General features: G+C 38.8%; 1 protein-coding gene across 3 annotated transcripts in view; it reads right to left on the minus strand.

The window, feature by feature from the left end:
* Positions 1-18127, minus strand: part of pde4dip (phosphodiesterase 4D interacting protein) — a 97772-nt gene that overhangs the window by 69767 nt on the left and 9878 nt on the right. For all 3 annotated transcript variants that reach the window (XM_085138323.1, XM_085138322.1, XM_085138320.1), the window contains exons 2-3: positions 13887-13930; positions 12500-12567 (exon numbers count right to left, since the gene is read on the minus strand). In XM_085138323.1, coding sequence (XP_084994449.1) covers positions 12500-12567; positions 13887-13893 — 75 coding nt within the window. In that variant the 5' untranslated portion in view covers positions 13894-13930. The remainder of the gene's footprint in view (positions 1-12499; positions 12568-13886; positions 13931-18127) is intronic.

The following is an 18127-nucleotide window of genomic DNA, read 5'->3' on the forward strand; positions in this document are numbered from 1 at the left end:
GGCACTCAGATTCATCCACTGTGGGTCACAGCTTCTTTTTCAAATGGAGAATTTGATGGTCTAATTCTAATGTTTCAACGGCAAGAGAAAATATTTTCACAAGGTGGAAAGGGTACTGTTACTTGGAATTCCACTATAGGAAAAAGAAAAAAGAAAAGGGTAGCTTTGAAAACATGTACATTGTATACACAGCAAACATATTTTAATATGAAAACTGAACAGATGTACTAATGACTGTTTTCAGTGACAAATTTATTCATATTTTGTGCTCCAGCAATTATTTGTGGCTGCCAAGTTGCAATCACCAAAACAAGGACAAAACGGGCAGTTCATTTGAGTTTAGCTCAAAGAGAAAGTCAAATCCAAAAGACTCCCATGTTAAAATTCACAAATTTGAAGAATTAAAAGGGTTTAGCTTCTCAATTTGTAAAAACTAATTTATGTGGAATTAACTGCCACTTTAGCTGACTGTCAGGAGTTTTTGGGTTTGTTTCTGTTATTTCTGTTATTGGTATTGTTTGGAGCACTTGTCTGTTAAACAATTAGGCCTGCTATGTCACACAGACTATTCAAGAAGTCTGTTCTTCAGTTTTGTTGACTGAAATTTTGTCTGTTACTAATTAATACTCATTAGCAGATACCTGTGCACCCCTGCAGGTTATGAATGCTTCTTGTTGGTCACTTCTGGCTCCAGGACACATGACAATATAAATACATATGACCAAATAAATGAATCACTGCTTGTTTATGGTAGTGAAACAACAGTATAGTTCACTGATGTTTTTTGAATGGTTTTTTCACAACAGTGGAGTTCTCTGGCCCAGGGGAATGGGATGTGTTAGGTTCTTGATATTCACACTTGTTAGGAGGATACAATCATTGTATTCATCCTGTAAAGGACAAAGGGTTTTTCAAAACCTAATCAGGCTTTAAAACATGTTGAAATAGTCAGGAGCATGATGAAGAGAAGCTGCTGAGTAGTACTTAAGCACATAAATACTATTGAGAATGTCAGTGACAGACAATATAAGAGCAAATGGAAGAGTGTTAAAGAGAAACAGAGACAGATAAAGCAGTGTGGGACTAATGTAGACAAGTAGAAAATTTCAAATAGAAAAGCGAGCAACTGATGAAAGTCAGGAGTTTCTTTAGCTGCTCCTGGTCTTCCTTTCCCCCCCTCTGCTAGTAATTATTCCATTTCAAGGCTCCCTCAATCATAGATAAGTCAAAGGGTTTACCAAAAAGCACCTGTCCCCAAAGCACAGAAGAAAAACTCTCAGTTTCAACACTCCATTCTAATGTGCTGATTCCAGGAACCTTACATTGGAAATAAATGATGACACATGGGTGCTTCGATCAGTTCCAACTGAGGATTTTTTTTTCTTTTCAAACATACATTTTTCCTCCCTTTTCTCTGGCAGCTGGATAAGTTTTCTCTGGTATGTGAGGGGGGAGGGAGGAAAAAGAAGGTTGTCTGTACTGAGGTCTGTTCGGCACATGTTCCTCTTTCACAACCTTTTATAAGTTATCCCAACTGAGGAAAAGAAAGAGATTTAACAGTGGGAAAGAAGAACAACAACAGACAAAGTCAGAGTCTGCAGAATGTGTCTGAGGAAAAAAGAGAAAGATGGGTGGAGCAGAGGAGATGACGAGACAGCTTTGATTACGCGCAGATCTGGTTATTACCAGCCTGCAGAGAGACTCTATTTAACAATAACAAATGGAGACCATCAGTCAGTCCATCAGTAATAGGCTACAACAAGAAGTCTGCTGATGGTAAACACACATACTAATAGTCAACGCAGGCAGACTAAAAAGATATAAAAGCAACGTCATAAAAATCGAAATTAAATTTCCACTCCTAGGTGTTTTTGAAAGAAAAGTGTCACATTTGCCAACTCTTTGGCAGTTTAAAGGAAAAAAGCCTTTTTGTCTAACGTGTCTGTATTGCCCGAGTTTACGGTAGAGGGCAGTGACGCACTGAAACTTTTGCACCTTTTGGGTGTTTTGGCATCCAAATTTTTTATGCAATTTTTTCCTAAAGCTTTCTGAAATTAAAGTTTACCTAATGTGCATAGCATTTATTAGTTATGTTGTCTATGTGTTATACAGAAGTATCAGTAGAAGCAGCTCTACTGTGAGTCCATCCCAAATCACTAAATTCCTCAATAACTAAAGGTGCAGGGCAACAAAACCGATGAGTATTGAAGAACCCTGTTCTTCACAGCTCATGGCCATATATGAGGGTAGAAATGTTGACTGGCTGGTAAATTAACAACTTTTATTTCATGTTCAGCTATCTTTTCACCAAAAACACTGGTACAGCATCTACATAACTGTGGAGACAGCACCAATCCTTCTGTCATCTCCCACACCATTCTCCATTTACTCATGAACAAGATCCCAAGACATGTCAGCTTTTCTACTTGGGGCAGCAAGTCGTGACTTGAAGTAGACACTCCACCCTTTTCCTTGGTTTCAGATTGGGAGGACTAATTCTCATCCCCACCGCTTCACTTTCAGCAATGAACTGCTCTGGCGCAAGCTACGACCAGATGAAACTAACAAAACCAAATCATCCACGAAAAGCAAAGACAAGGTCCTGAGGCTACTAAAGCGCGAAGTGGCAAAAGGTTTCCTTTAACTTCTGTCTGTAAAAAGATTATCAGTATCAGTGAAAAAGGAAGCTCTGGCAGAGTCCAGCACCCACTGGAAATATGTCTGACTTATTAATGGCAATATGGACGATGGTTGTGTAGGGATTGAATAGCCCATAAAAATTGGCCAAAAACCTCATACTCCCAAAGCAACCTTTCATCTCTCAAGTCCACAAAATGCATGTAGATTCCACAAACCCTTGAATATCCAGTATTCCAAGATCAAGAAAAAAAAAGATTCTTCCTCCTGAATCTGGGGTTTGACCAATAGATGTACTCTCTTCATTCGTACCCTAGCACAGAAATTTCTGTTGTTTAACTACCTCATTAATTTCACCCACTCACGCGTGAGTAGTTCCCTCCTTCCCAAACTCTGCCTCTGTCACCAAAGTGGGGCTGAGGAGATCCTTGAAATATTCTTTCCATTGCCTGACTGTATCTTCCACTGAGGTCAGCGGCACCCCATCCCCACTGTACACTGTGTGAGTATCACTTTCCATTCCTGAGTCGCCAAAATTGATCACTGATCTGTGACCTAAGGTGTCTGGATAACATGCACCATTATGCTTGAGCATGACACTTATTATGGAGAAACAGTGGTACAGGGAAGGCCAAGGGAAGCAACTCTCAAGTCTACAAAGGAAAACCCCAACATGCAGAGAATCAACCAACTATATCCACCCCTGTCCACTGACTCTCACAAAATTTCAAATCAAGATCAGTTCAGTTTTATTTATATAGCTCCAAATCACAACAACAGTTGCCTCAAAGGACTTTATATTGTAAGGTAAAGACCCCACAATGATACAGAGAAAACCCCAACAATCACATGACCCCCTATGAGCAAGCACATTGGCGACAGTGAGAGCGGCAGCTATCTGCTGCAACCAGTTGGAGGTGAGGGGAGGAAGACAAGACAAAGACATGCTGTGGAAGAGAGCCAGAGATTAATAATAACTAATAATTAAATGCCAAAAGGTGTATAAACACATAATGAGTAAAAAAAGGTGACTGAAGAAGTAACATGGTAATCCCCCAGCAACCTAGATCTATTGCAGCATAACTAAGAAAGGACTCCGGGTCACTTGATCCAACTCTAACTATATACTTTTTCAAAAAGGAAAAAAGAGGAGAAATATGCTCTCTCTTTCTAGTCCTTGTCAGTAATCTTGTTGCAGCATTTAAAAAAAATGGAGGTCTTTAAGGCATTCCTGCAGTTTAACTAATTGGTGTGTGTTTCATTGGTAGATAAAATCAGGTATCATCTGCATAGCAGTGAAACGTGTGCCTTCTGATGATTCTGCCTAAGGGAAACATGTATAATGTAAACAGAATTGGTCCTAGAGAATGCTGTGGAGCTCCATAATTAACCTTAGTGTGTAAAGAGGACTCTTCATCTACATGAACAAACTGGAGTCTATTAGACAGATACGATTCAAACCATTGCAGCACAGTACATTTAATACCTGGGGCATGGTCTAATCGCTGTAATACAATTGTTATGGTCAACAGTATTGAAAGCTGCACTGAGGTCAAGCAGGAAAAGCACAGAGATGAGTCCACTGTCAGAGGCCATCAGAAGATCATTTGTATCCTGCACAAAGGTTGTTTCTGTGCTGTGATGAGCTTTTAAACCTGACTGAAACTCTTCAAATGACTCATTCCTCTGCAGATGATCAGTTAGCTGTTTTACAACTACTCTTTCAAGACAAACAAAAGGGAACCTAATATTTGAAGAGAGTCCAGCCCTTCTCCAGGAGACTGGTTTCAGAGCCTGAGCCATGCATCAAGATGAGCATGAGAATATCTAGCTGGTATCTCTTAACCTTAGGCACTAGCTCAGGCTCCTACCCCACCAGATAGGAGATGTTTCATGTCCAAAGAGTTAGTTTCAATAGCCAGCAATCAGACTGTCAGGACGTCTGCCCTCAACTGCTACCCAATACACACTGCACCTGACACCTAGACCGCCTTCTTCAGCCTGTCGATCAACAAATAACATAATTGATCAATGGATGCTGTTTACCAGATGCCAGTTTTTAAAAACATAAAATATTTATTTTTTACATTTAAATATGTAATATTCATACGCTGCTGAAAACACATCAAATTTGAGTGCTGGATTTCTATAAACGACTGGATAATATGGATAAAAGGTACCATATCATTTGTTGGAAATAAAAACGATCAACCTACAGAGAGCTGAATTCAAAGACACCCAAAAATCAAAGTATAAAAATGATGTGGCAGGCTAGTTCAGTTTGGAGAAATTTAATTGCAGCAACTCAAAATGGTACTGTGTAGTCTGTATGGCCCCCACGTGCTTGTATGCATGCCTGACAACGTCAGCACATGCTCCTAATGAGACAATAAATGGTGTCCTGGGGGATCTTGTCCCTGATCAGGACCAGTGAGGTCCTTGCAGTTAATGTCTCTAGCAGTCTTTGTTGTTATAATGAAATCATAGTCAATAAAACTTTGAATGTGTTAGATTTTTTTTTTTTTTTTTTTTTTTTTTTAGCTCCACAACAGTTTACATGTTTGTTGCCATTTCCTGAACAAGCTGCCAGGAATTATGGTCTTATAAACCAGCTATTTTCCTCAGGTGCTGATTTTTAGGATTTGTGGAGGGTATTCAGACTGTGGTTTCTCTGCCTCTCTGACCCCAGAATGAAAGACTGGCTATACTATTAGAGTAATTGCAAGATCTGGCCTTCCACTAAGTTTTTTTCTTTTTTGTGCCATTTTGTTTGTAACTGTTTCCATATGATTGGTTAGGCTCATGGGAGGACAGATGATGAAATATAACACACAAATCCCATCTAAATAACAGAAAAACACACAATAGAGCTTTCTGTATATCAAATGCACACATTAATATATACAAGCACGCACACACACACACACACACACACACACACACACACACACACACACACACACACACACAGTTGGGGTTGTGATCAACTGAGTTGTTTAAAAATGATTTGTTGACATGTTAGAACTCCAAAGTAAAATGTTTTAATGCTTTCAAGGAATGACATAAAATACAAAACTGTCAGAAATAAAACATTAAAAAGTTATGATTAGCAAGGGTGAGTCAGCGTGGTTATGTTATTGGTGGAAGGGGTTGGAAGCAGATTTCTGTGCATTTTTACTGAACAATTATCATCCATGACCAATGCTGTGATCAACTCAATATGTCTTCTTTGACCCAGCGGAGAAGATCACAAATTGCACAAGCCTGGGACCAATTAACAAGTTATAGGCGTGCATGGACTACCAGTATACTTTTCAAAGTCGATTTGTCTCTCTTTCCAGCTGGTGGCGCTAGTGCATCTCACTGAAGCCTGTCCAGATTTCCACTGACTACGATTTTCTACTCTTTCCTATGGCCCACAGGCAATACAAGGTCCTGGTCTTCTGGTTACATAAAAAAATGACACTGTGCGTGAACACCAATGCATATACCAAATATTTCAAAGCAAATAACAAATCAAAAGAGAAATTGTGTTCTTCCACCTCATTGTTCAAACAGAACAGACTGAGAACATTTCTGTTTGTCAGCGTAGGGAAGCTAATTCGAGTTTGAGTAGATCTGCTGATTTACTCAAAGCTGAGCTCCTCTTTATTGATCTGCTGCATGTCTGAGTACTGCTGCCGTGAAAACTGACTCCTCTGCTGTCAGCATGTCTTAACACTCATTAGCTCAATCACCGGATACCCTGCAAAAAATATGATCAGTATCTACCATCCTTGAAATGCATAGAGTCAAGCAGCAGAATTTCTTAGCAGTTTATCACAGAGGGAACAGGCAAGCAGAGCTGACCCAGGAGCGCTGGCAATATTTAGAACAAAACACAGCTGTTCACAAGAACAATCAACTGATTGGGAGGATGTATCATTTCATATTTTTAACTTTGAGGGTGCAGACAAACAACAATAGTGTCAATACAATAGTGAGAGATTTGAGAGAATCAGTTTTGGAGCTCTGTATCACAGTTCAATATCAATGAACTAATACAGATTTGGATGGCATTTCCTGAAATACAGACATCACTCTGACATTTATCTATTTACTTTTACAAAAACTGCAGAATGTCCATTTCTTGTTATGAAGGACAATGCTCTGTAAACTTTACTTTGATTTTTAATTTTTTGACAGAACAACTAGGTTATGTCTCAGTGTGCACCTCTTGTGTCTAAATAGAAGTCATGTCCTAATTCATGCAAATGACAGCAAAAAACTGAAATATCTCTGAAAGCATTTAGATTTAATGTCCATTGATTTATTGGAATAATATGAATTTTAAAAATCAAACACCACTACCACTTTAAAAATGCTACATTGTAGCTGATGTTTATACAGTGCTCACCCCAAACAATTGAATAGTTTATGTTTTATCATACTTTCTTTTTATGGAGCGAGACAGAGCATCAATTAAAGACTCATAATGTCTTAAGTAAAGTGTAGTTTCTAAACTGATTTCCATGTCATGTGAAATCAGTATTTTATTCCTTATAACCCAGGCAGAATTCTGGCTCCCACAGGTCGGCTGTGTGCTCATGTGGCACAATCAATCAATCAATCAATCAATCACTCCCAGATACTATTGATCTCAACTCATTGTGTGTACTGTATAAAGCACACCTATACCATGAATCATTAAGCTGAGATGTCAGCTAAACAATAGGAATAAGGTCCAACCCATCAATATATATGTCCTACTGGACTTTGGATACCAAATTGGAATAATAAGCTGGCCACAGGAGGTGACAGATGCCTCTCGCGTCAAGACATGAAAACTCCTTACAAAGCATGGAGGTCACTAACCATTCATCCAGCACCCTGAGGCTCTATGAGCAACAGAAAGAGGGAGGGGGAGGAGGAGTGAGTGTCAGAGCCACGATACAGGATGAAACATGGAGCATCCGCAAATACCTCAGGAAGATGGGCCCCTGAGATGAGCCGTTCCAATGGTGCCTCAGACAAATGAAGATAGATGGAGATAAGGAAGAGGAACTATAATGAAAGACCAAGCCTCTGCATGGCATGTACTATCAACAGATCGAGTGGATCAGAGCACAGAGGCTCTGATGATAGCAGCATAAGAAGAGACCTGAAGCACCAGATCCACAGAGGCAGCAGTTTACCAAGGCTGACAGGACGTGTGGCGTGTGTGCAAAGATGCCCCTGAGACTAACCAACACATAGTAGCAGGATGTAAGACGCAAGGTTGAACCATATACACTGAGACAGGTAACGACCTCGCCAGTGAAGCCAGCAACCTTGCCAGTGCAGCCAGTGACCTCAAAAAGCAGAAAAGCACAAGAAGCAAAGAGAAGATAAAAGACTCAAGAGATGAAGGCAATTACCAGAAATGTTCCATTTAAATCACACACAGACCCGGGTCAACTGCAGGATCGGCTGTCTTTTATTTTTGTCTCTGTACAATATTGAATGCGATCCATTACTGCCACTCTGGTAATGGTAATCCATCTCTGACAGACCTTTCATAGCATATGTGGCTTTTTGGAAGTGAACACTGAGACTGAGGGCAAAATAACAGATTAACAACCCTAATTTGTCCTGAGGTTTTAATGGCCAAAATTATATGCAATCTTCCCCCTGTCTTCTATCAATCTCAGCGTCACCGTGGTCGGTTTGAATTCACATTTATAGTCAGCCATGTGCTTTCAATTTCTTCTGTGGACTAATAAAGGCCATTTGAGAAAGGGGCATTTTGATTGGGTGATTTCTCTTTTTTTCTCTTTAAAAACCTCTGGACTGCAGAGTGTGAATGTTTGACAGTTACAAATGCTGCTCTGGCAGGTTCACATTTCTTTCAACCAGCCAGCGAGAGGACTGATTCTTTAAGCTGACGCAAATGTGAAGAGAAGACAAACTGTACACACACACACACGCAAACACAAAACCTGGATTCAATAATCCAGACTGCTCTATTAAGATGAGAGGCCGAACATACATAACCACTGTCAGAAAAACTCAATGTAAAACTACGGAGGAAATGAAAGTTCAACAAAGTTTAATGTCATCCATCAGAATATGGAAATGTTTCAGACAAGAACCCAACTGTACTGTCTCTGCACCATACTGAAAATTAGTTATTTCCATTTCTTATAGTTTGAGAGCCTGAACTGTAAATACTTCTGCCTGACGAAATTCTGATAAATCGTTTTCTTAAAGTCTTACACTGTGACTTTTACAGTTTTGTGCCAGGTTTCTGGGATTTACCACATCTGAAAATATCCAGTACAATGAAACTTCCGCGTGGTATTGTATAGTTTGCACATCCATACTAGACTAGTGTAAGAGTGGAACGTCAACATTTTTTGTAAAAGACATTCCCACTGTTAAAAAAAGGTATAGAAATAACAGACAAAACATTTGTTTCACAATTCATCAACCAGAGCTACATTCAGAATGAATGTATCCCAAAGTATTGCAGAGTCCTCACAAAGTGTGGGACAATTTTCACAATTTTAAAGATTCGCACACAGATAGGAATATCTCTGCAAAGGCAGATTTCATTATCAGTTCCAGTGAAAGAGAATAACGCCCCAAATATGGCAAAATCCAAAGTCTGTAGTCTATATCGCAGGGGTGGGCGACTCCAGTTGTTTTGAAAGGCCAAGACAGATTCCAAACCACTGTTTTGTAAAGACTTTTTTTTTTTATAAACATGTGCGAAACAAGGCACTTCAAAAGTTTTCACTATTTACTCTAGTTTGAGTAAAGTTAAGCAATACATTATTAATGGCAGTACCTGAAATCTTAAGGTACTAGCATTATATAATATATGCAATATATAAAACTAGCCTGATACTTTACATGGCAGCAGTTTAAGGAAATAAACATATGTATAAAATCTGTTTTCTGGCTCACTATAAAAATGACCAATCAAAATGTCTGTGTTAAAATAAAACAAAATTCTACCATCTTCAATACAGTTACTTTTTACCATAATCATATTATCATATTTAATCTGCTAAATCTGTTTTCAAACTACTGTGTTTGTCTTTAACTTTTCCACTATGCAATCCTCTCGCCCCCTTTGTAGTGCCCACAATTGTTCGTTTAGAGTAGCAGAAATGTTACTGACTAAATTTTGAAATTATTTTAGATGAAAATTTAAAAAAGAAAAGAAAACATCAATTAGTCACCAGGTTCAAATTTAGATGATTGTGTAAAAAATGTAAAAAAGAAAAAAAAAAAACCCAACTCTTTGCTTCTTGGAAGGATTTTTGCAGGTCTGCAACACATTGGCACATTGGAACACATTCCAATGGAAAGCACTAGTAGTATCATCCCACTTTTCTCATCTTTGCAAACAAAACCAGTAATAAATTGACTCCTAGTCTGCTCTATATGCAGTACTATGTGTGTACAAATAACCCGACTCATCCTTTCATCCCTTCGTGGGACCGTCAGAGTGAAACTTCAAAGCTACCCACACACTGTAATGTGGCCTCCAACCAACCAGCCCAGCCTCTTCCTGTAGCTTCAGAGAAAACACAGTGTATATGAAATGCACAATATGACAGTTACCATGGAGCGGTGACGTTCTTCTTCTTGAAATCTGAGACATAATTGAAGTTTTTCTGCTCTCTACTCTGTACCTGTTATTCAGACATAATTATGGTATTCTGAACTGCCATAAATGCTATTAGAACTAATCTCATTAGCAGTGTATTGCTCAAAGACTTTTTTTGATATTTCGAAAGCTTGAACCATAAATCGAGCAAACAGCAGTGATAAAGAGACAACCCACTTCCACTAAGTCACACATTATTTATCTGAAAATGTTGGATTTCTCTTTGTACTTTAGTTTGCTTAGAAGTAGAAAAATATAAACTTAGTAATCAGACAACAATTAAACATGAATAATCACAATTATCTCATTACACTACAATGCTCTGCATTACACTGCCCTTCCATTCATTTTAACCATTCCTACAGAACAGCATTTTTCTTATTTTTAAAAAGGAGACAATCTGATACAGTTTTAACACAATAATTAGGCCTGATCGGTAATCTGGTGTCCCTGAATAGAGCCAAACAATGAAAACAGCAACACTGGAAGTAGCATGATTCTCCCATAGCCAGCCAGCTGTCTGTCAGGCCCTAATTTGATTCACTGAGCTAGACTGCTCTACCCTATCTGTGGTACTCGTATGGAATCATTTAATAAATATTAGGATTTACTGTGAAGGATAAAGCATAGAAGGAGACGGTGGTTCAGTTTTGGTAAAAAATCTAGGATTTAATTGCAGGTATCTGTGTGTGTTCTTTGCACACATACAGTTTATGGAAGTAGTTTTGCAATCATTAGTTGACAAACTTAAGATTCCACCCACTCATCTCTTTTGGGTCAAAAACCCGATGTCACTGTCACACAGTTGTGATTAAAAAAAAAATCAGTAGCATAAAATATAAAAGGAGGTGTGAAACAAATCTTTTAAAATATTAACTGTTTATTTGTTACCGCCTGTTTATACATTCAGAAATAACCTTTTAGAGAAACAAAAATTAATCAGGCAGTTTGTCCTGTGAAAAAATTCTCTGGCTGTAGTTTCAACTTTCATACCGTACTTCACTTTAGGCCAAACTCACCACCGTTCAACATTATTACAACCAGCAGGCCCAGCCTGTTTTCCATTTATACTTCTGTCCTTCAATAAATGGGGTAATTGCAGCAAGCACCTACAGAGTTATATCACACCCATAATGCTAGTGGCAGAGTTCCCAGAATTCATTACTGTGGGGTAGAAACAGACCTAGAGGAGCACCATGTCCATGTCACCATGACCCATTTCATTGGTGTTTCATACAGACTGTTTGATTTCAACCGCTAAAAATATTTTGCATATGCAAGCTTTTAAAATCCATTAATCTCTCTATTTTTATATGTGAGTCTGTATTTGTGTTAACCATCTGATCATGGAAGTGGACAGCAAGGCCGAAACATTTGACATTGCTGTTAAATATATCAAATGAAAATGAGCTAGAACACATGAAGTGTTGGTGGCATTAGCTGCAGTAAGTAATGTGAGCAGAGAATGCTTCACATTATGAAATAATGATTTCATTGCAGTGGCATTTTGTCAGGCAAATCTAAAGTCACACTGGTGAAAACTGTATAGAAACTAAATGTAGAAAAAATAGGGGCTGTATCATTCAAAAAGCACCCACGTCACATCCAAAGAATCACCAGCAGGGATACTTTTGATACCTTTTAATATCACAGTTTTAAAAATGTGCTGACACTTATTGTTGTTTTTGTTTTTTGGACCTTAACGTAGGCAGTGAATGCACAGTCTGCAGTTTTTCAGTTTCAGTTAAAATATACCCCAATAAAAGAATTACATACTCCAAACAAATGACACCTCGTGCACTAATGAGGCACACCAGCAAACCTGACAAAAATAGTGGTCGACTGAGTAAGAGATCCACAAATTAGAAATAGTTTTACAGTCTGTCTAAAAGTGGCAAGACTGTGGAAAACCAGCTTTAGTAAAGGGAACTCTCTAAGTCATGAGGACTTTCAGTTGCCACATCAACTTCCTGAACGCACCTAAATAGTAATTAACAGTGGGCAGAGGCAAGCCTGGGCCTGTCTGACACACAGTAGATGACTAACACTAGTGTAGTCTCATCAAGTTCACAACTCAACAGCTATTTTCTTGCAACACTAGGAGATATTTGTTGTTTCTATCAGCTTGTGTCTATCTACACCAAACTGTGACATATCTGGCCTCGGTCAGTATCAAAGGAATGCTCTGCTTTCTGCACAGGTTTGTATCTGAGCCCACATCCTTACCTGTTCAAACTCTCTGAGGCTGTGCATCTGTACTGGGGGTCCTTTGTCTGTTTCGTCCCCTGAGAAATCTGCACAGGTAGAAGAAGAAACATATACACATCAACTCTGTAAGCTTACGGCCATTACTCGCAGAGAAGCTATTCTGCTGCAGGAATTTAATACCCTTAGGGTTTTCTATGTTTATAGCTTCATAACACAGAACAAGTCTGCTGTATACAGTGTGTTTAATTGTAAAAAACAAAAAGCATTTGATCTGTAAAATGCTGTTTAAATCTCCTCATGAATGCTTCCTATTTACAGTAAATTTGCTATAGTTTCTGAGAATTATCAGTGCAACAGCAACGGGTGAAATTTAAACACTTCAGGGTTTTCTGAGCAACGTCTCTGAGACTGTGTGATCAACCATCACCTCGTTATAAACCCATTAAACCTAGATACAAATGGGCTGTGTGTGTCCTTATACACACACTCATAGAATTGATATAGTATATTGTGGTCCAATTTAAATATTTCCAGAGGCCTAAAGACATTGCAAAGCCATGCTTATCCTCTATAACAGGCCAGGAGTTTTCCAAGAAAACTCCATCCACTACTTAGAATTCGATTTGTATAATAGTTTGAATTTTGTTCCTTTAAAAGCAGGGCCAATTATCTGCAGGAGAAAGGGGGTGGTGGTAGTGAAGGGCACGATCCAAAGGGGTGTAATCACGTTAGTTTTGGCAGAGTTTATATTTCTAACGGTTCTTTAAAATTACAGCACATTAAATATTATTAAAAAGCTGTTGTGTAAGAAGTTAGACGGTATCCTGGATCAAGTGCTGAGATGTTAGCTGCTGCAGTGCCTGCAGCAAGCCAGGCTACGAAACACTACAGAACACCGATATGAATGACATAATAGTAGAAGTATGCAAGCACACATTTTGTTTGATTGGACTTTTCAGAACCATCATTAACATAATACATTACTTTTGTCCAAATCCTCATCACATTTAAATCACACTTTAATACTGTGAATTTTGACAAATAATTTCATGTCATTGTCCTGGTCTTTGACCCAGGACTACGATGAAGCTAGAAGCCAGAGAACAGTGATGCCTGAGGTAATCAGAGCACTCAGGGCAGTAACCACCAAACTGGGTGAATGGATCCAGCAGATCCCAGAAATCACTTTGGAGATCTGTCCTAGGAAGAGCAAAGATACTTCACAGGCCATCAAGCTGCCAAGGTAGGGGTATTCTTAAGTTATAGGACCCAAGTTTGAATGATAAAGGCAGCTTACTTACAAAGAAATGAGCATTGTCTATTTTTAGAAGCAGGAGAAAATGCACATTTAAAAAAAAAAAGACAAGCACCACTTTGCATTTGTAATACATTAGGAGACACTTACCCATCATGCTTTTCGGCCTGGCCCGTTTATCTGCACCACAGTGCCTGAAAACAGAGAGAGCTATCAGTAAAGTCCCTGAACATTTTCCCATGTGTCTTCACCAGCAGCCACATAATGATCCTTATCTTTGCACTAAATCTGTTTCTTGCTGGAGTCCTGTCTGCATGATGTATGTGTGAAAATGTAGTAAGTCGTACAAAGCAGCAGGAATGAGCAGAGCTGCTTCACACTGCCATGTCAGAGAAGCTGACACTCACATGCTGCTGGTGGAAAATGAGTCAGCAAATGCTTCAAGTCACACAGCCATCAGTCACCAATGGGGAAACAGTAAACAAAGACAGCATGGAATAATCCAACAACTCCTTCCACCAACTGGCCATGAAACTCTAAAGAGGCTTCTTAGAGACTTCCTCATTTTTGGGACCTAATGTTAACTAACCTGTGCACCCCTGCTAATATACATGAATTACAAGCCGCCATATATAGGAGAATACTGTGATTGGGTGAGGTTGGTTAAGTCCTTTACACTCCTGAGACATATCCTGTAACCAGTGTTGAGGAGTAACGGAGTACATGTACCGGCGTTATGTATTTAAAATACAAAAGAGAAATGAGTAACTGTATTCTGTTACAGTTACCGTTTAAAAGGTGGTATTTAGAATACAGTTACTTTGTTGAAATAAAGGGATTACACGGCAGTCTTTTCCTGTTTCATATGTTACGCTGTCCCCTCTCTATTTTTGGTAATTCCACGCCGGTGGAAACCCAAACAAAACATGCATTAAGAGGCTCTAATGCCTGTGTCTCAATGTAATGACGTGACAAAAGATTTTTTCAAATTATTGTTCAAAAAATTATTTAATATGAAGGCAATAGGCAGAGTGTCACAGGCATAGCCCTAAAGAATGTAGCCTTATGGGAAGTGTAGCCCAGTTGTAAGTAAGCTATTAAGACTCGACTGTACACTGTGTTTGTGTTTTCCTCCAAAACAATAAGTTCTGTTGGAGCAGATTTTCAACGCTTCTCTGTGTCTCTCACTAGCAAAGTTGACCCAGACAACAAAGTAAAGCTAGTTTTCGGCTGCGAGCCCGACACAGAACCCGACGTATTAGCCAGAGGTCCCTTTACTACGGTTCGGAGCTGCTGACCTGTTCTATATACGCATTTGCTGCTAAAAGTGCAGCTTTACCTAATGTCCACTTACTGTTACTCATTTACATTAAGATTTAAACATCTAGTTGGTATTGGTATGGCAAGTAACCTTCAGTAATAGTAATAAATCACACAGCAATAGTACATTCATGTAGTTGTAAAAGCATGATAATATATTAAGTAATCCAAAGTATTTAGAATACGTTACTCTTATTGAGTAACGTAACAGAATACGTTACAAAATACATTTTGGGGCATGTATTCTGTAATCTGTAGTGGAATACATTTTAAAAGTAACCTTCCCAACACTGCCTGTAACTGGTAATTTTAAAATACTTTATGAGCTAATGTTATAAACTACCTATCAACAAATCCATGCAGTGATTGCTAGATGGCTAACTTTTTTGCTAACATTACGTTGCCAAATTACTTCACCAGCTAATATGATCTGTTAGAATAACTGATATGATGATGATATTTATTCATCAGTAAATCATTTATTAGCCAAACGCAAAAACTGAATTCATGTGAATTATTGGTTGGCAAGCTAGCCAATTTTGCTGTCATTATGCCATTATAACCTGGGGTTAAAGCAGCCTGGAACACCGAGGAATGATGTTCCAACACCTTTAGTTGAAGAGTAAATAAATCTGATTGGCAGTTTAATACAAAATACTGTCAAGCAATTTTATTTTTTAAGAGCTGCAGTCTAATGGTCCTTTTAGATATTTTTTCTGAGATAATTAAGTCACTAAATAATCCCACATGCACACATCCTTTTCTCATCTCATTCTTTTGATGCGTTCATGGTTAAGATATAACCATAAGTTATATAAGTTGTGTCCAAGGTACTTCAGCATCTAGCTAGCACCACAGAAGTGGAGTGAACAAAATCCAGGTAATCCAGGTAATTTCAAATTCATCATTTTAAAAGGCTCAATATATGATATATGACACACACACTGTTTCTGTGCAATTTGGCACATAATTTGATATCTATGGGTGAAGTGGCTGTATTTCCAAGGGAAGAAAACATGTTAATGCGTCATCATTTTACTCTCTGCGATGGAGAGTAATATAAAAAAGAGGAGACATGAGAGGAAGATTAGAAATTCTGTTCTAAGGAAAAGACTGCTTAAGAAGTGGGGTCGCTGTAGCTCAGGAGGTAGAGCAGAGCATCTACTAATCAGAAGGTTGCTTAATGCATCCAAGTGTGAATGTTTGTGAATATTAGAGAGACAAAGCATAGAAAAAGTGCTTGTGTGATTGAATGAATGGGGCATGATGTTTAATATGCTTTGAGTGCTCAAGTAGAGTATTAGGATTATGTGTAATTGCATTGGCTGCATTTTTAGATAAATAGTTGTATATAACTTTAATGCTTACAAAATTTGTGCATAAGTTTTCAAAATTTACAATTTACATTTGTATTTCAAGTTATGAAAATAATTTACTAAACATGTCTGTGGTTTTTACAGTAAAAAATATATAACTACTACTAGGATTTTATGTTTTTTGTGTGATTTTATATGAAACGTATACCTACTGCATTTGAATCATTTTAACCATATGTAACACCGGAACATGTATTGCGGAAATACATGGAAAGGGATCTCAAAACTGGATTATAGATGGCAGACAGTTGGTGTCGCAAGCCACCCCCTCTGTTCAAATACTGTCGTTCACAGTGGACATAGATGGCCTCTTTCACTCCTCTATCAAACCATCTGTCTCCTCTGTCCAAAATGTGAACATTTGCATCCTCGTAACAGTGACCTTTAACCTTTAGATGCAGATATAGTCTCGTCTTGTCAAGGTGGCTCTTCTATGTTGTGCCATGCATTTATGAAGTGGCTGTTTGGTTTGTCCAATGTAGAGGTCTGAGCACTCTTCTCTGCACTGTGCAGCACACACAATGTTATTTAGTTTGTGTTTGGGATTTTTGTTTTTGCGATGAACCAGTTCTTGTCTGAGGGTGCCGCTGGGTCTGAAGTATACTGGGATCTCGTGCTTGGAGAAGACTCTCCTGAGTTTCTCTGATAAACCTGCTACAAAAGGGGATGACAGTATAGTTCCATTTGTCCTTCTGATTCTCTCTAGTTGGTGTCTGACCTTCTTTTCTGTGAAACTTTGGTGATTTTATGAAAGCCCAATTAGAATAACCACATGTTTTAAGAGCTTTCTTTACTTGTGTGTTCCTTCTTTTTCCCTTCTGGCATAGAAGGAATGTTTTCTGCCCGGTGTTACAGGGTCCTGATTTCTCCAAGTTTGTGTTTCAGAGGATGGTGGGTGTCAAAGAGTAGGCACTGGTCTGTGTGTGTGGTCTTGTGGCAATGCTAAGGTTTCCATTTTCCTCAACGTGGCAGACTGTTATCCTTTGTGTCTTCCCTGTTGAACTTTAAATTTCTGTCTAATGAGTTGATGTGAGCGGTGAAGGATTCAACTTCTTGGGTTTTAGTTTTGACCCAGGTGCCATCCATATATCTGTACTCATGGCTAGGTGATGTCCTTTTAAAAGAGACAAGAGCTTTTCTTTCCACTTCCTCCATGTAAAGTTTGGCTACAATAGGTGACACTCGGGAGCCCATGGCACATCCATGTTTTTGTCTGTAGAAACCCTTGTTGTATTTAAAATATGTGGTGATAAGGCCGAGACCTAACGGTGTGCAAATCTGGTTGGGGGTGAAGCTGGTTTTGTTTTCCAAGGAGCTGTCTTCTTGTAGTCATTTTCTGAGAGTCTCCACTGCCTCATTTGTAGGTATGCAAGTGAAGAGTAAAACCACATCAAAGGACACTATGGTTTCATCTGGATCCAAGTGCAAGTTTCTGATCCTTGTTGTTGAAGTCAGTGGAGTTGATGTGATGGGGTTGTTCCCCACAAGGGGCACAAGGATGGTGGCAAGGTGTTTGGAAATGCTGTAGGTAGCTGAGTTTATACTGCTAACACTGGGTCTGAGTGGGAGTCCTTCTTCATGGATCCTTGGAAGTCCGTGAATACAGGGTATAGCATCCCCTTGGTATAGACGACGGTATGTAGGGCGGTCAATGACTTTATCCGTTTCAAGTTCTTGACTGTTGTCACTAAGGAG

Source organism: Neolamprologus multifasciatus, chromosome 17 (assembly GCF_963576455.1).
Source record: "Neolamprologus multifasciatus chromosome 17, fNeoMul1.2, whole genome shotgun sequence".
In the NCBI taxonomy this organism is placed as follows: domain Eukaryota; kingdom Metazoa; phylum Chordata; class Actinopteri; order Cichliformes; family Cichlidae; genus Neolamprologus; species Neolamprologus multifasciatus.